This window comes from Antedon bifida, chromosome 7 (assembly GCF_963402885.1).
Source record: "Antedon bifida chromosome 7, ecAntBifi1.1, whole genome shotgun sequence".
NCBI lineage: Eukaryota > Metazoa > Echinodermata > Crinoidea > Comatulida > Antedonidae > Antedon > Antedon bifida.
This window is the reverse complement of record NC_136232.1, coordinates 5793387-5814935: the sequence shown is the minus strand read 5'-3', so window position 1 is coordinate 5814935 and position 21549 is coordinate 5793387. Positions and strand designations below refer to the sequence as shown.

The following is a 21549-nucleotide window of genomic DNA, read 5'->3' as shown; positions in this document are numbered from 1 at the left end:
AGGAAATGGCTGTTTTTTTTAAAAATTCTATGAAAGACTCTATTTATTAAAAACAATAACAACAGACAATATACGATAGTGAAACTAATATTATTCGATTATAGGCCTAGAGAACCATTAATATGAAGTCGACCTTTATTATAGCATAGGTACATTTGTTTTTAACTTAATAAAATTAGAGTTTCGTTTTTTTCTAAATGAATAGCATTGGTAAAAATGTAGGTAGATATGGGTATTGTTGTGGACGGCCTACACGTAAACATCAGTAATCTCTCTCACTAGATAAACGAAAGTAATACATACGAATTCAATTCTCAAAATATAAAAAGACTTTTTTCTTATAGGCTACACTATTATATAATTAAATTAAATAAGGGTACAATGCTAACATTATTATATTTATTAATATTACCGTAGGGCTCGGTCCTAATCGTTTTATGAGCGTCAACATCTTCAATATACATGTAGTGTATTGAAGATGTTGACGCGTCATGCGTTACACATTTGAGAGGGCGACATTCGTTTTAAAAATTTAGTTCCAAAATTGTCTCCTACATACATTGTGGATGAAACGAAGACTTCATGAAGGCCCTACCGTTTAAGAAGCACAGACACTGGTGGTCAAGATAATGTAATACATACATTATATGCCTAATATACTATCATTGATAGCCTTGGTGTGATTAAAAAAACCTAAAACAAAAAAACACAATAAAGACGGATACTTCAAGTACATGTTAAGTTTTGGGGATTTTTTTCGAAACAATTAATTTGCATAATGGAGTCATTTAGTCACAGGCCTTTTATGATTTTCGAAAAAAAAACCTTTGATGAGATTATCCAGTTGGAACCATTCGTTTAAAGTGGATGTATTTTTATTATTACAATTACTAATATAAACATTACTAAGCCCATTGTAAGTAAGTAAAAGAACTCATCGACAAATTCAATACCATTAATTGTACGTACAATACGCCGTGGACTAACATTACGGAAAATGCGTATTTAACTCAATCCTTGAGTATCACATAATTACTTATAGTGACCATTATTAAATTGAGAACCGTATTCGTTGAGACATTCAATGCCATTGTGGCATAGTGCGTGTGGACATGCGTGCATGAGCAATACACGAGGACTAACATTATTTTATGATTATGTACCAAAACTTGTACATAAGCACCCGGATAACTAAATCTCGCGAGTATCGCATTATTCTACCAAATGTGATCGTGTTACCTTTGTTTGTGCATCATTGTTCCTCTCTTTGATTGTACTTCAAAAGGCGCTATTCTTCTTCGTATTCAAAGTACATTAAACGACCCGGATCGATAAGATTTGTTTTCGGACAATAAAACGCATAGTAACTTCAAATTGACACAAGAATTCTGTATAACAGAAAGGACCACTTAAGTGAATTGGCGTTAAAAAAAATGTTGCAGTTATAGAACTGAATTCAACCAGAATGTCTAGCACCAAAAACAGAAGCCGTTGTCAGAGTCATGACAAGGATTCAGTCAGTAGTTTTAATGGAGTGAATAACAGACCAAAAAGTGGAAGAAGGGGTCAAAGAAAGAAGACTCAAAGCGACATCTTAACCCAGGATACGTTAGGTCATAATGGGACTAGGCCTATTTCTTGTGATGATAAAAGTGGTGAAGACGAACCGTCAATTTTCGATGAACTCTCTGCTGATATATGCACTGATCCTAATAAAGATAATGGAGATAACTTAAGCTCTCATAGCTCAGATTCTGAGACGTCTTCTCGGGATATGGATCGTGTAAATGGAGATACTTTGAGTCTAACTGATTATGTGCACATATTAAATGATGCAAGTGAACGTCTAGAAAGTAAACACCAAGACGATGCTGATGACTATGGCGAATTATTTAGAGATATATGTAATGTTCTGGACTCACGAAAGACTCAAACAATGGAGCTTTGTCAGAAACTGGAAAAAGTGAGAACGGCTATGTCAGAGGTTAAGGGAAAACTAGCCCGTCAGTCTGAAGGTAGGGGTAAATCCATTACTTTGGTTTTGTCTACTTTTGATAAATGGGAAGCATAGATAATATGGATAGGACGGTATATTTTAGGACATATTTCTGCATCCACGGAATTCAAACATAATAAAGATTGATTAGAAGTTGGTAAAAAAATGTACCCCACCCCTTTTAGCAGACCACAGGCGGACCCCACCCTTTTAGTAGAAAACACTAGGATAGTGATGTTTGGATAAGGACATTTTCTGTTTTTTCCTTGGTATGGCAGGACGGGGATCAAAAGTGGTAGGACCATGGGATTGGGACAGAGTTGTCTATTATACTCAATTATTTCAACATGTAACTTTGGCAACTCGTCGGTTACTGCTTGATCATACCACACTCTCTTTTTCACAACTTGGTTACAGTAGGCCTGGTTTGTCGAGTAAGAATTAGGCCTGGTATACCCATGGCATTGTCGTCATCAACCGCATTCCCTTGCTTAGGCATACATGCCATGCTAACAATCGAATTTAAACTTAATATTTGGGCCATGTTTTGTAAAAGAGTTGCCGCTCCATTCTCTAGTAGGCTTACAGTATACATTAGAGAGAAAGTATTGTAATATTGTACAGATTCGACGGTTTATCAAGCATAAGGATGACCCTGTCATGTGATCTTTCCAGCTCTAAGCCACTGAGTTGCATGTTCACCACCTGCCGATATACAGTTAATTTTAACGCTATACCACATGCATGCACTTTCACCACAACACAACACTACTAAAATTGAATTACTTTATATTTACAATGTAAACCATGGTGAAACAATACGATATAATTTGTTAATACTTTGTCCTTGAAGAAGAGCCTCAGGTTAGTAAATAGTTGAATGACACTGCTTGGAGTATGTTGGTACTGTACATCGATACCACCGAGTGGATTTGACGACTGATTATTTAAAGGAAACATCTACCATTTACCATATAACACGTTTACTACGCATAAACGTTCGGTAGTGACCAGTGGTCAGTTGTTGGTCAACGTTCATCTGCTTTTATGTTGTCGTTCGTGTTGTTTCGGAATATCACTTGATGTCACACCATCTGGTAACTTTTTTACTTGGTTCTTTAAATTTAGTTTTAGTAATTTATTTTTGTTTTAAAGCTGGTTCAGTCCCAGTTGGACGCAACGCAACGACGTAGAAGCAACGCAATGGACAATCAATCACAAGGGACAGTAGGATGTAATGCAATGATCTATCGTGTCGTGATTGGTCAAACTACTTGCTCTGTGCGCGTACGTCCGTGTGTTGCGTCCGTTTCTGTCTTTCTTTGTATGGGTTTATTGGGGAACGTAATGTGAAATCCTCTGTTATTTTTTTAGTTTTCGGGTCTTAAAAAAATGCATGCTTCTTATGTCTTGGTTACCCTTTGTATTATTGCCGTACCATTAAAAATGTTAATAGAGAAATGATAAATGTCACGTCTTTCTCTTCCCATACAGGTAAATGAATTACCTCATAAAGAGCACAATAGAATCAACAAGCATTTACGTCATGGTCACGGTTTTGATAATTTTCCTTTCATTATGTATTTTATCTCGCCATGGCAACTATTAGTTTTAAACAACACTGCGACACCGTTTTGTTGTTGAGTGTTATTTTATTTTACTGGTATGGTTTGTTGGAAGTGTGTTTCACGTTTACCATGTGACGTAATTCCGATTAACCGGTGTCTATAGCACGTCTGAGTGATACGGTACCGTAACAAAGTAAGTAATAGTTTCACGACGATACGAGATACCGTTTTGTCGTTTAATTTGTAGGTTTCAATCTAACAACTAGGTTGCTGAGGTCCGAGATCAAAGGGTTTATCTGTGACTGCGGTACGTCGCGCGGAGAGTACAGTATTTACATTAGCCTATACAGTACTGTTGGTATTTGTCGCAGCCAGACATAAGATCAAAGGACTGTTACGAATTCCTATTGCTTTGATTTCACGTACAATTACGTACAAAGACGTAATACCGTCTTCTCATTCCATATCAGTATTAGTAGTATTTATATAGTAATTATTAACGACAACATTGCAATGGAGTAAGATATGATTTTTGTTCGTAACAATTAGGTAGCCTACATATAGCGGTAAATATTCCAGTACCAATGTACAAGAATGTTTAAAAAAAGACCCGTAACTTTAAGCTTCTTTATAGAGAGAGTGACATAGTGTGCTGATGCTACTATAACTGCGCTTTACACAAAAACGAATAAATTGTGACAAGCATACCCTTTACAAGAAATACTTTGTTTGATGTAACCATGGAAGCACTACCTATTTCAAAGGTATTTACCGACACGCGTTCTTTTTGTGTGTACTGTAATCGATTGTTATTTACACAATACCGAGTCATGGCACTCACATATATTTATGAATTTACTTACGTTCGTAAGGTTACGTGATTAGTTTGTTATCAACAAACCTGTCGATCTTCAGTTACTTGCCCATATCGATCGACAACCGTAGGCTATACTTAACATTGTTACATTGAAACAGGCTATTATGATGATTAAGTTTAATAATAGTCTATACTATGCTTAACTATAAAGTCTCAAATAAGTTAATTAATAACATATAGGACTAGTTCATTTTGAATGGAGGGTAAGGAAGGACTTGGGAAATAAATGACTCCACCTGCCCTAAAGCTCTGTCTAACAAACTAATTTGACAAAAAAGTGTAATGTGCCCAAATATGGTAGTGATATGCCAAAATATGGTAGTGATATGACGTCATCGTATCCATATATGGGCACATTACATTTTTTTGTCACATAAAGTTTGCTAGTGTATACAGAGCTTATGTTTCCTGCTAAATCTTTGCGTATAATGCAATTTTAGAAATTGTATAAAGGGGTGCCGTACCTTTCAAGAGAATGTGTTGTATGAAGTTTGCACTTAAAACCAAATAAGATGGGACACTACCAAAAAATCAGAAATCATGTTTGAATATTAATATTGCATTGTTTAATCCAACACTCAAGCTCTGTTAATTAACTCCATTGTGTTTAATTATTTCTTTAGTGTTGTGCCTTTATTGTATACAATTTTTCTTAACTTTAATTTTCAAATAAAACCAATTAAAATTCAACATTAATATCATCCATTATACCAGCTAACCATGTAATCACGAATAGGAAGTCTTAATATGTATCTCTTTGTCGGATGAATGGTTAAATTAATTATATTTATAGATTTTACTCGTCACATGTTCATTGAGACATCACGAAATAATGATATCGAATAGTTCATCCGGTTTTTCGACATAGCAACGGTAAACTGAGTCTGATTGCCAACGACCATGACGAAATGTGTACTTTGTCACGGAGACTAAAAAGACTACTGTTTGATTACAACTCATTCGTCAACCTGTTATGTTGAGCCTGGATTTTAATACTGTGCCCTCAAAAGTATAGCTTCATTTTATAGCTACCCGAATTTGAAACTATATAGACGACCGAATTTGATAATATTGGATATAGTGTGGGAATTTTGTACACCATAGGATTTCGACGTTGTAATAGGCCTACTGGGTTGAATTCTTGCGCAGCATGTTACATGGACACTTTGTGTAATTTGGTATACTTGCAGTTTTGTTCGAGGTAGGCAGAAGCGAATTTATTTGTGTATTTATATCGAATTTAGGAATTAGTGTGGTGTTTTGTAAAAAAAAGATACATTGTAGGGTTGCATCATTGGTGTAGATAGCCATATATCTCTCCTCTCCATATTTGTTGCCTCATTTTGTCGTGTGTGGCAAATCGTTGACACACTTTCCAATTTGATACTATATAAGCCAAGTTAGTTTTTTTAACACGACTGGGTATGAGATCTGATAGAGATAATGATAGTCTACCATTACGTTAATTTTGTTTAAGTTTAAGCCTAAGCTTGTCTCTTGATTTCTCTTGCAATTCGTATAAACAGTTTGTCTCATCATAGAGATTTCATTAATATCTCTATGGTCTCAAGTAGGCCAAAATAAAATCACTCGAAGCGTTATGATACGATAACAAATTTTACAGAATTGTACTTCGATCGACCATTTACTTGATATCACCCGAGTGTTTGCACGAGGCAGGTAAACTGAAACTAATAGGATTGAAAACCGCGTACATTGCTATTCCCTGTTTATTGGATACATGAGTTTTGTTAACAAAAGCATTTAAAATAAATAAATAATAACTGTATAGGCCTAAACCCAACCTAACAATTCTACGTTTTAATATTTCTGCACAATCCTGTAGACAATTATTATATTATTCTCTTGGTCTACAGTATAGCCTCATTCTCATTATTATAAAGTATTTTTATTCCGTTCCTTTTTACGAGATTAATTATTTACGGATAATTTTTACGACGGTTTAATGATGTACATTATATTGAAAGTTGTTAATATATTATATCGATTGACTCGTCTGATATTCGTTCGTATAGTCACGTAGTAGAATAAAATTTAGTTAATCAATGATTAACCAATTAAAGCATTACATTTTATTGTAGTTGCTATAGAAACGAACATTTTGTTTTGCACACTAATGTAGTAAAGTAATATTTATGTTGTGTAAGGCTGCTGGTCTATACAAATGAAGTCTTCCTCTGATAATCAATGTCATTTTGCGAGTTTAATTGTTATCGGTTGGTTATAGTAAGTGTCAATATACATTTATACATTCTGGATTTATTTTTATAGATAACGAGTCCGATCTTTCGCTTAAAAAGGCTTTGGACGACCTAGCAAAAGCATCAAACCTAGCGTCAGAAACTGAAACGCTTGCCTGTGAAGCAGTGATGGAAACGGAACGGGCAACGGAAGAAGCAGCCGATGTACAAGAGGTAGAAGACATCGATGACGTAGGGGAGAAGACAGAAGAAACAACTGAAGATAGTTCCTCACAAGTTGGTGAAGAGAAAGGTGAAGAAGCAACAGAAAATGACGATTCTGCGGCTGTGAATGATGCCGCGATTGCAGACGGAAATGACGCGGCGGTAGATGATGTTGCCGAAGATGTTACGGCGGCAGGTGACGATAAAGAGAAGCCAACTGAGGATGGCGGCGGTACAGGAGAAGTTACAGATGACGTAACGACTGATAATGATTCAAAGAATAATGTGCCAATTCAGAACGAAGATGCATTGGTTAATGATAAAGAAAATCAGTCAGTTGAAGACAATACAGAACCCGAGTTATCAACCGACGGTAATGTTCAGACTAAAGATGGACAACAAGAAAACACAAAAGGAGATGAAGAAAACGCAGCTAAACGGGATGAGACCCCTCCACCTACACCTAGACCAAAATCTCCAAATTTGAACAACAAGGATAAGCCATTGGAGTGGCCTCATTTTACGTAAGTGGTATTGGTTATATATTACCATCATCTCTCTGTGTTTCTCTCTGTGTTTCTTGCTGTGTTTCTTTCTTTATTTCTTTCCTTTTTCCTTTCTTTCCTTCTTTCTTTCTTTCTTTCTTTCTTTCTTTCTTTCTTTCTCTCTCTCTCCTCTCCTATCTTTGTTCTTACTATCGTCATTCAAGTACTTATAACTGGCCTTCTTTCCTCAACGTTAATTTCCATTTTATGAATAACTTCCATTCACAGAATGCATCTACCATCTGATGACGAGATCGCATGCTTCTTGAGATGTCGAGACGGTGAAGTTTCATCTTCTTCTCTAAGCTGTTACCCAGATGACATCAGTGGTGACGCGATAGAGGACAGTGAAGAGGTGATAAGCAACTGCATTAAACTGAGAGATAGCAGTGCAGGAGAAGGAGGCGATGACTACGAGGTTAGTAAACAATGGTCATAGGAATTGTAATAGGCCTCTACTAAATAGCTTCGAATGTAGTGACTCGGTAGGGCCTACTACTGTATCTATAGATTTCTCCAGTATCATAGGAATATTTGGTAATATGTTTCACATTATCTCTTAGTATCATACCATAACGAACCCTTAATGATACAGCTACCGTAAATGAGATGCTGAAATTATCAAATATTCCTATGATAACTGAGCAAATATTGCAGCATTGAGAGAATTGGGTAGAGAACGAGTAATAAACTGCATCCAACTGAATACAAAAACAATGGACATCTAGGGCCTATGTTCATTCTCTAATCATCTCGCTATAATTTGCCCTCTAACGTGCATGTTGTATCTTAAGCTATGTCTACATTACCATTCTAGATTGACCAAAAAATGTGTGCCCAAATATGGTATAAATATGTCCTCGTGTCCATATATGGGCACATCATATTTGTTGTCACATAAAGTTTGATATAGTGTAAACAGAGCTTTAAACAATGCAGATATTAATAAAACAATCAATTTATTTGTTTATTAATATTAGCTTCTGTCATACCCAATCGTCGTCGCAATACCGTATCAAATAAACGCCCGAGTGGCAAACGCGAAAGAGATTGTCGTCAAACAAAAAGTGGTCAAGGAAGAACAACTATCGGACGATAATCCTGAGGTTGTAAAAACGGTATATTGGAAAGTTTTGCAACCGTTGGCTACTGATTCTAGCATAGCAGACTATAAGGTAAAAATCAACTACAAAATATAAATATGTACAAAGTAAAACTTGGTCCCCACTTATGCTTGGTTCCCACTATAGATGCAAGAAAAGGACGTAACGCAACGTTCGACCAATCACAAACGATGGATTATCTGAACTCTTGCTTATCAATGGTCAACTCGCTTGCGTTCTGTCTACGTCCTTGCGTTCTGTCTACGTTCTTCCGTTGCGTCTCTAGTGAGAACCAAGCTTAAGGACGCAACGCAAGGACGGTTTGAATAATCCATCGCCAGTGATTGAAAAAATCACTAAAGCGTGGTTCCCACTAGCGACGCAACGCAAGGACGTAACGCAACGCAAGTGAATTGACCAATCACAAGCGATGGCTTATTCGCTTGTGATTGATAACTGTCTATAACTTCGCTTGTCATTGGTTAAAACGCTTGCGTTGCGTTTACGTCCTTGCGTTACGTTCTAGTGGGAACCAAGCTTTACGTTGCGTTACGTCCCTGCGTCGCGTCTCTAGTTGGAACCAAGGGTTAAATAACGATAAAATAATTGGGTACTTTGTCTTAATACCAGATTTTTTTTATATGTTAGGCCCAATAAGGATCATGATCCTTACTCAAGAATCAGATTGCATTCAGACCAATGTATTCCTACATACACCGAACACACAAAATTGTTAGAATTTTTTAAATAAACAAATTCCTTGGGCCTAAGTGTAAAGTGGTCGATTTTGACGAAGATATCTAAATTTTTGGTGGACAAGAAGATGCTTTTAATTCTATCTATCCGTATTGTGATTTATCCATTACATTATGTACTAATGATTAAGGAGGTTATTATAATAACTTATTGATTGTGTTTTATATCAGGGTCAGTTTGTCGAAGTGGCAATAACTCGACTGACGTCATTTGCAGTTGTAGCACGTATGGTCAAAGATAAGATGACCATCGGTAAGAAAGGAGGCGTTGTTAAGTCCACAGCTGATCACCGTGTGGCCATCACATATCCACAGGGCGCATGTACGTTAGTAAGCGTATCACTGCAGGTAACTAATACAAACGATATAAAATGTTTGAGAATAGAATTGACCGTCGATTCCCGTACCGTGTCATGCCTAATAACAAGAAAGAGTGAGGCTGTATATTGTTGCTAGACACGATACCGGGTGTTGATGAGGTTGGTGGTAACAAATGAGAATATCGAGGAAAGTATTGATAAGCTGGTGACAGTGATGATGATATTGAGGATAGGTGGTTATGTTAAGTGTAGTCGGACTAGGGGATTGGGGTGAATAGTGAACATGATCTACGAACGATCTGTTACGATATTCAAATCTCTTCACTAAATGGGAAAAAATCCTATTTTAGTGTGATTTTCCGTTTTGTATTCTTTGTTGTATATATGGAGTATTTATTCTGAAATAAAGTGATCAATTCAATTCAATATCCCTTTCTTTAGATTCAACCGGCTGAATCGGTTGCCACTGATTTGAAAGCCCGTTTTCGGCACTGTTCGGATTTAATCGGAGCCAGTCCTATACTGCACATGACGCACACACCGAATAAGAAGTTTGAAAAGCCGATATCGGTGGCTATGCCTTGCCCTCCAAATCCAAATAAGGGAAACACACCAGGTAACAAGGCCTCCAAGTCAGAGAGAAAAGAGATACCACCAATGGTACCAGAAGGTATGTTAGAAAACATGTAGAACGGTTTAGATGTTCTCTGGCTATAAATCTGATGTTTATCATTATTATCTCTCCCCAGATCCCACTCTATCGTCTTTGTAACACTGGTGAGGTAGAAGATGAGCTTCACTTTTTGTTACATTATGACGAAAAACGTTTCAAACTATATAATAATCTAAATAGTGCCATAACACCAATTACTGATAACAACCTAGCTTTGTAAACATTATCAGCTCTCCTGCAACCATATTTTATTTATGACGCGTTCGTTTTTTTACGCAGAGTCTGGACTATGATTTTGGTTGTTTAGGCTTTTTGTATACTTTTTTTTAAAAACATTTCTTCTGTGTTTCATTTTGTTTACAATGTATTATACTATGACAATATTGTAACGTAAAATGAAAGTCAATAAATAAATAAATGAAATGTTGAAATGAAATATAGGCCTATGTATATTATGTAATAGGTGCAATAATAATTCGGAAGACAAAGAAGAGCAGTTATGGCGGAGACGCAGACGATTTTCTTCACGCTTTGTACAAACAGACGGAAAATGGAGCATGGAACGATTTGGAGAAAGTGGAAATAAAACAAGTTCGTAAAGATGTTGTTTCGTTAGATTTAAAAAGACCAGTTGAAAGGTAAGACACTTTAAATATCAAATACCGGTTATTGAATGCTAAAACGTATTTTACACAAATTGATTCGACTGATCGATTTATGATTCATATTAATCGATAAACCGCTTATAAGACGTCATGTTGATCGATTAATCGATTTACCTGGTATTTATCAATCAGTAAACCGCTTAGAAGGCTATAGTATTGATAAATCGAATCGACTGATTAAATTAATCGATAATGTTGAGCTATAATTTGATTATCTCAGTTGTATATACCTATTCGTATCAAACGACACGTACGTTAAGTAGGTCGATAAGCATATGTCCGCACATCGTATGTTATAAAGTGCAGATAATATTAAAGACAATAACTCTAGTTTGGTGGTCCAGTAACGTACTTTAACGGTTGATATTGTGGAAGCTAAAATATAATATATATTATGATATATATTGTTCTGCGTATGTATCGAGCACTTTTGTTTATCAACCATGGATCAAGAGGTACAGAGTATATAAATGACGTATTCTTTTTCATAAAACAGTTTGTTAGTTCTACGAATGGGCGTTGAAACCAAGTACACACCCAAACAGATTGCCACCACATTCGAGCAGGCTTTACAAGTGAAATACGCAAACATTATTCTTTATCACAAAGTTGATTCGCCCGAGAAAATCATAGTTCAGATTGTACCGACGCGCCAACTTGAAAACGTACGCAGACGACTGAATAACGACGATTATGATGGGCCTCCGGAACCAAGTCCAGATATACCGATGACAGAGGGCCAAGAAATTACATTGAGGTACCGTTTGGTTTATCATTAGGCCGTACTTATAATGTTTACTTTATACATTTAATTAGACACGTTCAGACTTAGTTACTTTCTCGGTTAAGTTTACTTCATGGGCACAGTGAACTTAACGCTTACCGTATGTAAGTGTAAGGAAGGCCAGTTCATGTTTGGTTAATATTTACCCGCTAAAATTGTCTTCATAGACCAATTATCGCTAACTTCGATACTCGGGTAAATAACAGGCACAAGACTCTTAAGCTCTCTATCTACAAAAACTAGTTTGATGTGCCTAAATATGGCAGTGATATGACATCATCGTGTCCATATATGGGCACACCAAGTTTGATACCGGTAGTGTAGATAGAGCTTTAAACTGTACCATAGATTTTAAAGCGCAGTTGGTGTATATAGCATGACTTATTTTAACTTTCATTTCTATATTTTAGGCTTACGGGAAATGTAAAAATTGTAGACCACGAGGAACTCAAATTAACTTTCCACACTCAGCGAACCAACACAGTAGAATTTACCATCAAAGAACGCAATTCATTCGGAAACTATAGTTCGTCGGAATACCGAGGAGTTGCCGAATTCTACGGACAGTCACGAGTGTTAATCGACGAACCAGACGATCCGGAAGAAATCCTTCTACGCGAATCGGAAGCAAAGGCGGCAGAAAAGAAAAATAAGTCGTCTGATTTTGGAGGGGCCAAGGGTCAGAAGGAACAGAAAGCAAAAGAAAAGATGGAGACGAGCGTATTGAGAACGCCAAAGGATCTATTATGTAAATTGGCAGTCTCCATACCAAAAGTAAGTGCTGTTCGTTATTTTAGCTTTGCCAAGATAGGAAATCGTAATAGTCCTTTGATCTTATGTCTGGCTGCGACAAATACCAACAGTACTGTGCTATGTACATATATTCTCCGCGGGTGTGAAGAGGCGTGGAACTGACTATTAGTCTAGGACCTGGGTCAGATTTGTATGCATTTAATTTAGGAGAGAATATCTCAACTGTTATAGGATAATTTGACCCCAACGAACAACATGGAATGTGTGCCAAATTCGCTATCCGGGACGAACATGCCCAAAATCGGGGTCAAAGGTTAAAAATGTGTGGTTCTTATATCTTGACAACCACTTGTCGTACAGATTTGCTTTTGGTGGCAAATTGTTCAGAATATACATATTTATATTCGGTCTAACACAACTTTTAGCGAAAAAATGACCGGAAATGCTTTTACTGACCTTTGACCCAAAAATGACAAAAAAACTAATTTTCGGGTTAAATTATTCTTTAAAATGCCAATGGACAAACTGTATGGTATCAAATGAAAGCATACACAATATGCTACCCATTGCTACCCAACTTGTATTGAACATTTTTAATTATGAAGCTAATTGTATGGAAAATATGCATATTTTGATTATTTTTATACAAAAAATGAATATTTGTTAGCGTAATTGTTATGTTTATTTATATAATATTAAATAATTTAAGTGTTTGGAAAAACTATTTGGTATCAAATGAAAGCCCATAAAATATTCTATCCATTGCTACCCAACTTGTATTAAAAATCTGTAATTATGATGCTAATTTTCTAAAATATGTGCATATTTTATTGATTTTTAACAAAAATGAGTATAGGCCTACTAGATAGTGTAAATTTATTTTGGTTTATTTATAATATTAAATAATAATTCAAGTGTTCTTTTGGTGTCAAATTGTTCAGAATATACATATTTATATTCGGTCTAACACAACATTTAGCGAAAAAATGACCGGAAATGCTTTTACTGACCTTTGACCCAAAAATGACCAAAAAACACATTTTCGGGTTAAATTATTCTTTAAAATGCCAATGGACAAACTGTATGGTATCAAATGAAAGCATACACAATATGCTACCTATTGCTACCCAACTTGTATTGAACATTTTTAATTATGAAGCTAATTGTATGGAAAATGTGCATATTTTGATTATTTTTATATAAAAAATGAATATTTGGTAGCGTAATTGTTATGTTTATTTATATAATATTAAATAATTTAAGTGTTTGGAAAAACTATTTGGTATCAAATGAAAGCCCATAAAATATTCTATCCATTGCTACCCAATTTGTATTAAGAATCTGTAATTATGATCCTAATTTTGTTTAAAATGTGCATATTTTATTATTTTTTTACAAAAATGAGAATATTAAATAGTGTAAATTTATTTTGGTTTATTTATAATATTAAATAATTCAAGTGTTTGGAAGATCTTGGTAAATTTACCAAGCATTTTGAACCAATTTTTAATGTTTTATCACTTTTAGATATTAATTATGTTGTATTTTTTTATATCTAGGCTGAGGGTAGTCTAGATCAAATTATCCTATAACAGTTGAGATATTCTCTCCTAAATTAATGCATACAAATCTGACCCATGTCCTAGACTATATGACATTAATTTTAACTAAAAATATTATTCATATTGGGTGTTTGTCCAATATGTTACATTTTTAAATAAATAAAATATGCACATTTTGAACAAAATTAGCATCATAATTACAGATTTTTTAGGGTAGGTTGGGTAGCAATGGATAGAATATTTTATGGGCTTTCATTTGATACCAAATAGTTTTTCCAAACACTTAAATTATTTAATATTATATAAATAAACATAGCAATTACGCTACCAAATATTCATTTTTTGTATAAAAATAATCAAAATATGCACATTTTCCATACAATTAGCTTCATAATTAAATACAAGTTGGGTAGCAATGGCAGCATATTGTGTATGCTTTCATTTGATACCATACAGTTTGTCCATTGGCATTTTAAAGAATAATTTAACCCGAAAATGTGTTTTTTTGTCATTTTTGGGTCAAAGGTCAGTAAAAGCATTTCCGGCCATTTTTTCGCTAAAAGTTGTGTTAGACCGAATATAAATATGTATATTCTGAACAATTTGACACCAAAAGAACACATGAATTATTTAATGTTATAAATAAACCAAAATAAATTTACACTATTTAATATACTCATTTTAGTAAAAAAATAATAAAATATGCACATTTATAACAAAATTAGCATCATAATTACAGATTTTTAATACAAGTTGGGTAGCAATGGATAGAATATTTTATGGGCTTTCATTTGATACCAAATAGTTTTCCAAACACTTAAATTATTTAATATTATATAAATAAACATAACAATTACGCTACCAAATATTCATTTTTTGTATAAAAATAACCAAAATATGCACATTTTCCATACAATTAGCTTCATAATTAAAAATGTTCAATACAAGTTGGGTAGAAATGGGTAGCATATTGTGTATGCTTTCATTTGATACCATACAGTTTGTTCATTGGCATTTTAAAGAATAATTTAACCTGAAAATGTATTTTTTTGTCATTTTTGGGTCAAAGGTCAGTAAAAGCATTTCCGGTAATTTTTTTGCTAAAAGTTGTGTTAGACCGAATATAAATATGTATATTCTGAACAATTTGACACCAAAAGCAAATCTGTATGACAAGTGGTTGTCGAGATGAAGAGCCACACATTTTTAACCTTTGACCCCGATTTTGGGCATGTTCGTCCCGGATAGCGAATTTGGCACACATTCCATGTTGTTCGTTGGGGTCAAATTATCCTATAACAGTTGAGATATTCTCTCCTAAATTAAATGCATACAAATCTGACCCAGGTCCTAGACTATATGTACATAGTTCTCCGCGGGTTTCTGTTAAACTGATAGTTTCGCAGCCACAGATAAAACACAGAGCTCAGCATCCTCTTCTAACCAATAATAATAAACGCTTTAATGTTAAACGCAATAAACAAATAAACAATTTCATCATATTATGGTTTACCAACACAATAACGTTATATTTCTTTGTTCCTCTGCTTTGTGATAGTCGGAACCGGATCCACTGATGCCTGCCAGTTGTTTCAGGACAACCGCGCTTGATGGTGAAGGTAGGACAGTCCTTTGTTTAAGCGTAAACGCCTGCGCGAATTAGAGCCATTTTAACGAATTGGAATAGAGACCAGTTCGGTTGACTAAATGACGTACAGTGACAACAAATACAAGGTGAATTGACTGCGCTCTCCTCCAAAAGTTTATTTGAATTGTCATGGACGAAGGAAATTTGTTAAAAAAAGAATCCAAAGAATTTGTTCCAAAGATAAGTTAAGTGGTGGAGCTGTAGCTTGGTGGTTAACGTGATTGCCTTCCAATCTCAAGATCCAGCTGACCTAGTGCCAGAGTTGTAACTCCATACTCTTTCAACTCCACTCCCTAAGCCTCAAATGATACTTGTTTGTAAGCACGATCAATTATAAAATAGTTGTCCATTCTGTAGTTCGGGAGTTACTCGCTGTTGGATTGGATGCGTATGTCCGTCCGTACATGGTTCTTGGTATTTAATACTTACCGTATTTATTCTTCTATACAAACAACTATTTCTACGTCTACTATTAGGAATGGTTTCTAACGAAAATCTACGATGGCTTTCCAAGGAACTAGTAGGACGCGAATGGGAAAAACTCGCCACAAGTCTGGGCATCAAAAGGAACCGTATGCAGAGCATCAAGCGACGGAACCCTTCGAAAACGGAAGAAGCTCAGGTGCTGGATATGTTGATAACGTGGAGGTGTATGATGCCGAAGGCTTACAACAAGGAAAAGAAATTGTCCGCAGCTCTTGTAAATTGCGGATGCTATGACCTATCGGAAGAACTGAAGGACAGAAAAATGGATATGGAATCTGAAGGAACGAGAGATGAAGAAGAGTGAAACATTCATAATGGGATAATGGAAGAATAGCAAGAGTGTGCGCATGGGCAATCAGATCACATCATTATTACTGAGTGCATAAAGCTCTGTCCACACTATCAAACTTTATGTTACAAAAACATGTGATGTGTATATATATATATGGACACGATATATATGGAGTCGATGACGTCATATCACTATCATATTTGGGAACATCACACTTTTTTGTTAGTTTGATAGTGTAGACAGAGATTTAAGCTCTATCTACACTATCAAACTCTATTTTACAAAAAATGTGATGTGTCCATATAATGACGTAATATCACTACCATATTTAGACACATCACATTTTTTGTGTCAAACTATTTTGATAGTGTAAACAGAGCTTAGGACTATTAGTTAGACGGCTCAATCAAAACTTAATTGACGTTTCTAGGTTCATTCCAACTGGAGATGCACATGTTATTTAACAATTCGATTTTAAGAACAGCATTTATTTTATTGGACGACTGCCAATGCTGTAAATGTATCTGTCTGTTGAGAAACAATCTTTTTATATTTAATATTGATATATCATATGATTTGTTTACTGCTCTATGTTGGGACCAAAGACACAGATTTGCTAATGTCAATTTGCGACTGGGCGAAGTTTTTTTAAATACAGCGCTTAACATTGATTATTTCACATGTGATACCAATCATGTATATAATGTACAAAAATAATTGAATAGATTCTTAATTTAATAAAGGAAAAATACATGTACACTAAAACTTTAAATTATAATACGTATTTTGAAAAATAAAAACTATAAGTGGAGATGTATCATGTTTATTATGTTATCTATTATATCGCGATATACGGCATTACCACTTTGAAACACCGGTTCTCGTCAGATCACGTTGGGCCCGGTTAGAGCTTGGATGGGAGACCATCTGGGAATATCGGGTGATGATGGAGTTGGGTAATTAAGCATTTGAAATCACCACTGCTGACTCTTATGCATCTAGTATCTGTATCTATATTGGCTTATGCTTCTCCTTTGGTCAAGGTGGGCACTGGACGAGAGAATCACTTTGTCCATGATAGGACCAGTCAAAGGTGCTTTTAACAGTTTTGGCTTAATTTCATCCATCATTCAGATGAATTTAAGACTAATTGGCATGGTCGTTCGCGGCAGACATCGACCATATTAATAATTATCTCGATGGGTTTAGGGAGAGGGAGAGTGAGAAAAACAAGAACATTTATCATGCGACTTTAGGATTACAAGGCATTGTTTGCACCTGTTACAGGTGTGACAGGCTACAAAATTATTAAACTTTTCAAAATCATCTACATTAATTTTATTCAAGATTTCAACATCAATAACAACAGTATACTTATACAATGATGTTAAGCTCTGTCTAAAATATCAAACTAGTTTGACATAAAAAGTGTGATGTGCCCAAATATGGTAGTGATATGACATCATCATGTCTATATATGGGCACATAACATTTTTTTGTCACACAAAGTTTGATAGCGTAGACAGAGCTTTAAACCATCAAGTTATATACATACTGTACTGTGATATTCTTCGATCAAAACTTAAATTGATAAATGTTATTGTAGATGCGTTTCAATCAAATTTCAGTATTGAATGTTTGTTTCATTGCAGTTTTAATTTAATGACGTGTCCTGCGAAAATGTTGCAAACAGGACATTGTCTTCCTGTCTATTGTTTATATTTTCCTTATAATTTAAAAGAAGATGATGTCCTGAATCCTGATGATGTGTTGATTCCTAGTTGTTAGGAATTCTGTTCCATAAATAATCAAAAGCAATTTGATTTTGTTGCATCATGTGGATTTACAAAATTCCATGGTATAAACTGCAAAAACTCTACTGTATCAATCCTTATTTCAATCAACTTTAAATTTCTCCCATTAATATCTATTGGTAATTTTTCCATCTGTTAAACTACACAGTATTCCAACATTTTTAACAGCTGTTTGGATGAATTATATTTGTAACTGTACTGTTCAGTACACCAAGATCAAAAACAGCACCAAATCCGTGCCGCCATAACTAATATAACACACAATATATTTTAAGTTTTTAGTCTGTAGTTACAATCTGAGGTTACGTGGTGGTTTTGCTGTACCCGCTTTGTATGCAGCTTCACGCTTAGTCTGTAACAAAATTCATAAAATTATGATTTTCATAAACTAAATTTCCTGGATCATTATTCATAATAATTCTCAATATTTCTTTTAAATACTTATTGTCCCACAAAACATGAAAAATAAAGATAAATAAAAAATAAAGAGTTTTAAATAAACAGCAAATATAATGAACTTTTGAAAGATAAATATTTCATTTATAAACAAATAAATTGTTAACTATAACAAAAAATCACCCCTGTTGTCTGACAGACAATGGGCTTCATTTTTCCTTTTTTAAATCAAATTTTTGATAAAAAGGGAATATCTATTATGTAACATTCAAAATAAAAATGGCATATTCAACCAAAACAATTGTTTAAATCTTTTTAAAGATGTATTGGAAAATAAAGATTAATTAAATCAGAATTTGAATGTTATTTTGTTGTTTTAATAAAGTTAATCACTTCCATAGAAAAAAAGAAGAAAAGAAATAATGTTTTCACTTATAAAATGACAAAATAAATGGTAAAATTCAACCAAAAATCCATTGACTGGCAGCCAATTTGACCATTTTTTTGCTTTAAATTACATTTTTTTCAGGTAAATACATTTTTTTTCAAAGTGGATGACTATTTTGTTACATAAAAATGGAATATTCAACAACATTTTTGTTAAAGATGTATTGTCCCTTTGTCAAATTCCAAAAAAATAAAAAACCAAAGATTTCGAAAAAAAGTGGGTCATTTTGAAGTATCATAATAGTTATTAACTTTCACCAAAAATTAGTTGAAAAAAAAATCATTTAACTGAAATACAGACGTTTTTTGGTTTAAAAAATAACTTTGACTTCCAGTCAAAGTTTTCGATCAAAACATATCTCATAATGCAACGCGCTTATTTGGCTACTCTGTAAGCATAATCATAAAACTTCCTTGCGATCTGTGTGAAAACACCTTCTCAACCGTGACGAGTTGTAAACAATCCTAATTAGCATCATGCATAATGTATAATCATGGTTTGATCTTTGTTTACTTTCGCTCGCGACGATTTTCCAGACGAAACGTAATCAAATTAATTTAGCTGTTAATTACGTAAAATTGTTGTTTTTGGCTCGAATTTTCGACTTAAAGTGAATAACTTTAATATTACTTTGATATGGCCAATTTAAATTTAGAATATTCTGACCTTCATTTTTTTGTGTTTCAAGGGACAATACATCTTTAACAATTATTGTTTCAGGGGAACTGTACCACTAGCACAAAAATTATTGGTACAGTATATACAGTAGTAATAACTTTTTATTACTGCACCTAGAAAATATATTTGAGTTACCTTTGCATTTGTTACATAATACATTATTAAAGCTGGTGGGATGAGTCCAAACACTATACCCAATAAAGTTGTTTTTGTTGTTGCCCTGTAGAACATGTATGAATTGACCCGGGCATAGTTCCATCGTTTGACTGCAGGATCAAGCTGTGGAAGATATTAAATTATTCTTGATCAAAACTACAGTATACTGTAGACTTATTGCAATGAGAACATGGTCTTCCTATAGAGAGGTAGTATAAAGAGAAGCTTACTGACTGGCGACCATGGAAGCAACAGGGCAGGGACACTTAAAAAAATGGCCATCTTACGTACTACTTCTGTAGCACAATCTGTTGAATAAAATAGGCCTCTTATTATTTATTATTAATTACTGTGTACTGTACTGTCAATACATTTACTGTACTGTAGGACGGATCTAGTCTAGTTGCAGGCAGGCCTATGTATAATTCAAAAATAAGAGATATCTATAATTATATATAGGCCTATATATATATACTTAAAGACCCCTTCCCTGCAATTTTGGACGTTTTTTGAAAAATAATACATATATATCACTTTAAAAACATTAAACCATGTCATTCCTTGTCTTAAATGTACGTTTTATGGTAAATTATGATAAAAAGTGAGAAACAATGCACTACCTAAGTAGCTCGCGGCGATCGACCTCTCGTGGACGGTCTTAGGCCTAGCCTAGCTAGGCTTAGTTTTGTAGGCCTAGCTGGTAAACATCGGTAACGTACGAACATCGTACGCTAGCTATATACCTAGCCTAACGTTGTATAGTTGCTGCATTAATTGTCTTTCTATTTTTGCCAGACTCCGTTGATACAAATCGAGGAAAACCCGGTATTTTCGCTGAAAAGTTAGGAGTCTTCCATTTGTTTTGGCCTCACGATCGATCGAAAAGCGGGCGAATTACAGGTGAAAAACAAAAATATCAATCCGCGCGCAATGCATTTTGGGATTTATAGCGGGCCGCTATAATTATTAGAATCGACTTATTTTTCACATTTTTAACCGTTTAAAGACGAAAAAAGTTATCGCAATAGGACCATATAGTATTATTTTTACATTAAATATAGTTTGTGATCTTAAATTAGATCTAAAAAACGTAGGGAAGGGGGCTTTAAATTAAAAATAATTAGGCCTATTAGTATTAGTTATTCAAATAATAAGTTTATTTTTTTCAAATAGGCCTAAATTATTTTTTACTTTTTATCATAAAATATGTGGATGGTCCGCCTAGAATGAATCCTCCACCACACCCCTGGTTTTACTCTCTTAGGAGGGTCTGCCTAGACTAGAGGGCTAGGCCTAGCCCTGAATTTTGTAGTAGGCAAGGTTGTTTGCTCAGCAGCCAACAGAACGTGGTTTTGTCAACAAAATGTGAAACCGCCTCCCGCAGTCGGCCTAGGCCTAGCTAGGCCCTACCTAAAAAGAGCCAGGCTTTATTACCCGGTTTTCTACCGGTTATAACTATTTTGTTAATTTACCAAATAACCCTTATGACTTGGATTTTGAATATTTCGTTGATATTCTCTCCTGTAAACATCTCGTAAGGCAGCTCGTTCTAATTCAGCTGCCTTTTCTTCGGCTGGTACTCCTCTGAAGGCATCCATGTTTGT

General features: G+C 34.6%; 2 protein-coding genes across 3 annotated transcripts; one reads left to right on the top strand and one right to left on the bottom strand.

Moving 5' to 3' along the window:
* The first annotated feature begins 1404 nt into the window (after positions 1-1404).
* Positions 1405-17264, top strand: LOC144847826 (death domain-containing protein 1-like). Of its 2 annotated transcripts, none has more exons than XM_078704357.1 (11): positions 1405-2015; positions 6734-7391; positions 7641-7830; positions 8393-8587; positions 9442-9618; positions 10032-10260; positions 10727-10901; positions 11425-11685; positions 12123-12486; positions 15586-15646; positions 16152-17264. In XM_078704357.1, the coding sequence occupies exons 1-11, from the start codon at positions 1466-1468 to the stop codon at positions 16463-16465; spliced, it is 3174 nt and encodes a 1057-aa protein (XP_078560483.1). In that variant the 5' UTR covers positions 1405-1465; the 3' UTR covers positions 16466-17264. The 2 variants fall into 2 exon arrangements, with proteins under 2 accessions (XP_078560483.1, XP_078560484.1); XM_078704358.1 differs by lacking the exon at positions 1405-2015 and adding an exon at positions 5558-5642.
* Positions 17265-17776: 512 nt separating this feature from the next.
* LOC144847878 (NADH dehydrogenase [ubiquinone] 1 beta subcomplex subunit 4-like) lies at positions 17777-21549 on the bottom strand. Its single transcript, XM_078704438.1, has 3 exons — positions 21418-21549; positions 19925-20068; positions 17777-18619 (listed from the first exon to the last, which is right to left on the bottom strand). Exons 1-3 carry the CDS (start codon positions 21541-21543, stop codon positions 18557-18559), a joined length of 333 nt encoding a protein of 110 aa, XP_078560564.1. The 5' UTR covers positions 21544-21549; the 3' UTR covers positions 17777-18556.

Excerpts from the sequence above, each read along its gene's own strand:
- LOC144847826 (XM_078704357.1), top strand. The coding sequence starts at position 1,466 with ATGTCTAGCACCAAAAACAGAAGCCGTTGTCAGAGTCATGACAAGGAT. Across the intron at positions 10,902-11,424 it reads TTAAAAAGACCAGTTGAAAG|TTTGTTAGTTCTACGAATGG; the intron begins GTAAGACACTTT and ends TTCATAAAACAG. Across the intron at positions 15,647-16,151 it reads AACCGCGCTTGATGGTGAAG|GAATGGTTTCTAACGAAAAT; the intron begins GTAGGACAGTCC and ends GTCTACTATTAG.
- LOC144847878 (XM_078704438.1), bottom strand. The coding sequence starts at position 21,543 with ATGGATGCCTTCAGAGGAGTACCAGCCGAAGAAAAGGCAGCTGAATTA. Across the intron at positions 20,069-21,417 it reads CAAGTCATAAGGGTTATTTG|CTTGATCCTGCAGTCAAACG; the intron begins GTAAATTAACAA and ends TATCTTCCACAG. Across the intron at positions 18,620-19,924 it reads ATTATGTAACAAATGCAAAG|ACTAAGCGTGAAGCTGCATA; the intron begins GTAACTCAAATA and ends ATTTTGTTACAG.